This window comes from Mycetomoellerius zeteki, unplaced genomic scaffold (genome assembly GCF_001594055.1).
Source record: "Mycetomoellerius zeteki isolate Tzet28-1 unplaced genomic scaffold, Tzet1.0 scaffold98, whole genome shotgun sequence".
Classification (NCBI taxonomy): domain Eukaryota; kingdom Metazoa; phylum Arthropoda; class Insecta; order Hymenoptera; family Formicidae; genus Mycetomoellerius; species Mycetomoellerius zeteki.
The window spans coordinates 297207-302319 of NW_017258021.1; the positions used below are offsets into that span (position 1 = coordinate 297207).

Below are 5113 nucleotides of genomic sequence, written 5' to 3' on the forward strand. Positions count from 1 at the left end.
TCGCGATCGTAATAGGCGGGCAAGTTTACGTCGTTTACGATTGCAATGTGTAATCACTAGGTTAGGTTTCTCGTGGTAGCCGAGACATCGTGTTGCTGATGCGTGGCCAGAGGTACAAATTTGCGCCGATAAACACAACTGTGGAACAGTGACCGGCCAGCCGGTCAGGCACGAGAGGACAGATAACGCCGGCGTGACAGCTTGTCTGCACGTCGAGGTGCCGAAAGCACGTGGCGAGGTTAAGTCATGGCGAAGTACCTGATACAGATCATCGTGATGGGTACGCAGGTCGTCGGCAAAGCGTTCGCGCGCGCGTTACGCCAGGAAATCGCGGCGAGCCAGGAAGCGGCGCGGCGAGCGGGCGGTGGCAGTCAGGGAGCGCAACACGTTGCCACCAACGTCAGGACTGGTCTCACCCTGGAAGAGGCCCTACGCATCCTGAACGTGGAGCGTCCTGACCAGACAGAGTTGGTCGAGCGAAACTACAAATATCTCGTGGAGGCTAATGACAAATTGAAGGGCGGCTCGTTCTATCTTCAGTCCAAGATTGTCCGTGCCAAGGAACGCATTGACGATGAACTGAAAAATCAAAAGGAAACGGCGACTCCACCACCACCAACGTCGCAGGAAGCTTCGACGAGCAGTCGAGAAACTTCTAGGCAGCCATGAGATTTGTTCCTAGTCTAAATTTACTTATTCTAACTCTAGACAACTGTACATAATGTCGTAATAAACAATAGATTCTGATATTAATTAACGTGGTTTCAAAGTATAGCATGTTGTTTTTCTTTGTCCAACATAGAAATTTGTAAATATGTAATATGATCTTGGAAATGTTGATTTTAAAATGTATATTTTGAACGCACAATGTTTGAAACTTTTGTGAGAATAAAATGTTAGTTTCTATATTAAGGAATGATTTGTGGATTTCATACTATTGCATCATGTTACATGAAGATAAATAAAAGTAGAATATAGCCATATATATGTATATATATTTATAGGAGATATATTGATTGATATAACAGTCTTTGTGGAGAGAAGTTCTCGCTCTTATACGAGACTTTTCAGTTCTAATAATCAAATTCTAGCGTTATTGAGTTAATCCGGCCGCCTTTGCATCATCCGCATCGATTCTATTTTGTGCCTGGCGTATGATCAACCGTTCTTGATTGTGGCGTACAGACCATAAACTTGGCAGGTACTTTGGTTTCATTGTGAAAAGAAAATGTTCTCTCCACATACGTTCCAACTCGACGAGTCCACTTTCTTGCTTTTGAAAATGTTGTACCACCTGTCGAATAAAATTAAAATGAATAGTACAAAGATTTGTCTTAACGATTTGTTTTAAAATCAGTACCTTCAAGCCATGTGGCTGATACTTGTTAGGTATCGGTTTCTGGATCAGTGCATTCTTCAGTTGCTCGTTCAGACCATTAAGAAGATCCGGCGTAATTTTCTGCTGTCCTGTATGCTCTAGTACGTAATTTTCATACTCTTCGCGTTGCCGAGGAGGTAACGTGAACTTTTCCCTCAAGGCCTTAACAGCTGAATGCAACTTTCGGCGGTTGTGCAAAAAATTGTCTCGCACATGTGTCATCGGCCCAATTAACGGTGCATCACACATGTCTGCTAACTTTCTTCTGAGTTGCAGATCATGGTTATTGCTGATTTCATGACACGAAGGACATAATAATAATACATCGTGAGACTGATGTGCCTTCATTACCACTGAAAAGAATGTCCATTTTAGATTGGCACGTTATTCATTAATCAATATAAATATTATATCTTTGCTATTTTTAATATCATATAATAGATAAAAAATAATAAAAATTCTTACATGGGAAATACTTTCGATATTCTCGTGGCACAACATTTTTTCTAATAAATTTTTCAGTGCAGCCACATACTACACATTGGTTGAGTTTCACCTGTGTATAATATTGTCCAACTTCTCCCAATGCTCGGCCAGATGGCTCAAAATTTAATCTGACTGTATATGGATCTGTCTCCACAAGTTTTCCTAAATTTTTCGTAACATACCATTCTGCTTTCTTGCGATCGCATGTACACAATATATCTCCATCAGGTGCTTGTAAATAACAATTATGATATAATGGTTTAATTCTAGTAGGTATCGCATTTTTACGATCGTTAATAGTGTTTTTATCTACTACTACTGATTTATTCTTAGCATTTAAAACATTATCAATACTGTCCGCACTTGGTGATCGCTGAATCTTGAACCTTAAACAGATGTACATTTATGTATACTTCTCTCTTTCTCTCATATGTATAATTTTAAATAATTTATATAATTCATAAATTTTTATACCTCGTATCGACTGTTCTGGCAGGTACACCATGAATCCGCACATTTATATCACTACTCAATATATTATATAAGTAAATTCCTACTCTATGCCATAATGAATATTTTTCTTTTTCTTTTTGCATTATCTGAAACAAAATTGGATATGAGAAACATGATCATTATAATAATCATGTATAAAAAAGATATTTAAAATTTCTTACCTTATGATAAATGATTACAGATGCAAGCGCATCACAAGCGGCATACGCAACTTGTTCGTCGGTTAAGGTGCTAGCGTCCCAGTCACCGCACCTGACTTCTATTATTTTGTCCATCTCTATATTAAGATATTCTAAACTCATGGCGGCTAAGCTCTTCCGGCTCGGTAGATCAAAATTTTCAGCTAAGGTTCTTAAATCAAGAGTTCCATTAACTCTACATCCATAATCCTTTACAATCTTCTGTCCATCTTCAAACGAAGAGATCCCCACTTTAAGGATGTGTTTACTAGCTAACAATTCCTTAACATACAAACATAATTACAAATCAATATTATGCATAATTACGGTTGATCTTGAACTTTTTTGCAAAATTTTACCTTAAGTTTAGGTGGAATGTATCCAATCTTTCCAATGCGAAACAAAGCAACTACTCCATTGTAAGTAGATAGTTGTAATAGAGAGACAGGTCCTTCTTTGACCCATTCGCAATCGAAACCCAGTACACCATCAGACAGATCACTGTCAAAGAAACATATGCAACAAATTAATTTTGTTTTAATAAGAGATTATAAATAATGTTTCTATTTCTTCTGGAGAGCACGTTTTATCAAACAGATTTGTGAAAAGCAATCAACATACTAATAGGAGAGAGACAAGTATATTACATCATAAAAGGAAATTGAAGAAAAAATTAATCTTATCTCTTGTAATTAATAATAAAATTTATTTTACTAAAGAAAGAAAATTCTCTTTGAGAAAAGCAGTCAACCTAGAAATAGAGCAAATTTATATTATAACAGTAAATTGAAAAAGAAATTCATTTTATTCTTTGTAATTAATAAATAATAACAAAATTTATTTTATTGCAAAAGAAAAATCTGTTATAAAATAGAAATTAAAATAGATTTTCTTTCATATAACGATCGCTAATTTTGCCAGCTATTGTCATAGGAAATCCAGATCTTTCTCCGAGAATCCCAAGGACACTTTATACTTATTGCCTTTCAAACACAATAAGAATCTTGGTATTCGGCTCACTCCAGAAAAAAATGTAAACAATAATTATGAAAACGGCCGTTTTCATCACGTTATGGAAAGTCACAAGATATAGCAACGTCTGTTGTAACGTCTTAAGACGTGTTGAGAATATGATTAATAAAAGCTTAAAATTGGCAATAACAAATTTCGATTTTCGCTTACCAACGAATACGCTGTACGGCGTAATCGCATTTTTCCGGAGAGTCGGCCAGAATAATCTTGTCTAATATAAGCTTAGTCTCTTTGTTGTCATTATCCTCATTATTATTATTATTATCAGTATCATGCTTATCGCGCTTGGCTGTATTATCAGTATCCTTACTGCCATCGCGATTTTTAATATTTTTATACAGATGCTTGACGCTACGAAGCACGTTGTTGCGATACTTCGACGCCAAAAAGACAAGTCCCACGGTCACGCAAACGAGAAACATGTTGTTACGTGCGGGAACCATTAATCAAAGAGGAGAAAAGACGCTTGAGACGCGCAAAAAATTCGATTTAAAAAATCAACGTTATATATACAATTTCTTCGTTATCGATATACATATATAGATATATACACGTGCGTGTGAGTTACACGTTATGTTACAATTCTATAAATAAAATGTCAATGCAAAACTATCGCTCGTCGAGCAATCGGATTATAGCACAATTGTAACGATTAAGGCAACACAGCACATCAACCGATCACAATGATAAACTCTCTCGCTCTCTCTCTCAGATTCGTCTCCAAGGAGTCGAAGGCATTAATATTAATATAAAACTGACGCAGCTCGGCGATCGCACGGAATCATTCAACTAGATAAATCTACGATTATCTGAAATCACGGTCGCCTCTGCTCGAAACTGCTCCGTATAAAATAATCATCTCGGTGACCAGCTCCGATCCCATTCAAATTTATTTAACGCGAAACGAGGTTCAAGGGACCCCGTAGCTTTTGAAGAACGACCGGCGTACGCGGCTACGGGTTTCACGCACGACTAAACTACGACTAACGAAATATCTGCCCGCCGTCCGGTAAATAGTGGTAATAAATAGATCATGCCGGTATTGCCATTAGTCCGGAACCGTACAAAGTCGTACAAACATGTGTTCTGTTCCTTTTCCGGTGTAACTAGGTGCAGATGAGTGCACCATCCGGACTTAACAGTTGAGTAAGCGCTCGCTGTTATTGGTATATTCTTCTCGATCATCCAATCAGATTTTTAGGGCTGCGGTCCATTAGACGCTATAAACGCTTCGAAGCGTTGAGCGACCAATCAGAACAAAGAATTTTACGAATTGACTAATCAAAGAATGCTTCGACGAGTTTGTAGCGTCAAGTGGACCGCAGCCTAGATCTACAAGGATACACCAATAGCAGTGAGCGTTTACTCAACTCTCGAGTCCGTTGAATGTGGAATGCGCTTAAAAAGTATTAGGGTGAAATCACACGGTGCGGAAAAAGACTGCGGAATAGAGAATGCGTCATTGAAGCAACCAATCAGCGCTATTCCGAATAGCGCTGAATAGCGCTGATTGGTTGCTTCAATG

At 37.9% G+C, this 5113-nt stretch overlaps 2 protein-coding genes across 2 annotated transcripts; one reads left to right on the forward strand and one right to left on the reverse strand.

Annotated features, from left to right (window-relative positions):
- Positions 1-912, forward strand: blp (mitochondrial import inner membrane translocase subunit Tim16). Its single transcript, XM_018461063.1, has one exon. The coding sequence runs from the start codon at positions 247-249 to the stop codon at positions 667-669; it is 423 nt and encodes a 140-aa protein (XP_018316565.1). The 5' UTR covers positions 1-246; the 3' UTR covers positions 670-912.
- A 65-nt stretch (positions 913-977) lies between these two features.
- Positions 978-4105, reverse strand: Exd2 (Exonuclease 3'-5' domain-containing 2). The gene is made up of 7 exons (XM_018461062.1): positions 3739-4105; positions 2916-3057; positions 2539-2838; positions 2339-2463; positions 1844-2250; positions 1361-1731; positions 978-1294 (listed from the first exon to the last, which is right to left on the reverse strand). The coding sequence occupies exons 1-7, from the start codon at positions 4029-4031 to the stop codon at positions 1094-1096; spliced, it is 1839 nt and encodes a 612-aa protein (XP_018316564.1). The 5' UTR covers positions 4032-4105; the 3' UTR covers positions 978-1093.
- Positions 4106-5113: the final 1008 nt, after the last annotated feature.

Excerpts from the sequence above, each read along its gene's own strand:
- Exd2 (XM_018461062.1), bottom strand. The coding sequence starts at position 4,031 with ATGGTTCCCGCACGTAACAACATGTTTCTCGTTTGCGTGACCGTGGGA. Across the intron at positions 2,839-2,915 it reads ACATTCCACCTAAACTTAAG|GAATTGTTAGCTAGTAAACA; the intron begins GTAAAATTTTGC and ends TTGTATGTTAAG. Across the intron at positions 2,251-2,338 it reads GCCAGAACAGTCGATACGAG|GTTCAAGATTCAGCGATCAC; the intron begins GTATAAAAATTT and ends CATCTGTTTAAG.
- blp (XM_018461063.1), top strand. The coding sequence starts at position 247 with ATGGCGAAGTACCTGATACAGATCATCGTGATGGGTACGCAGGTCGTC.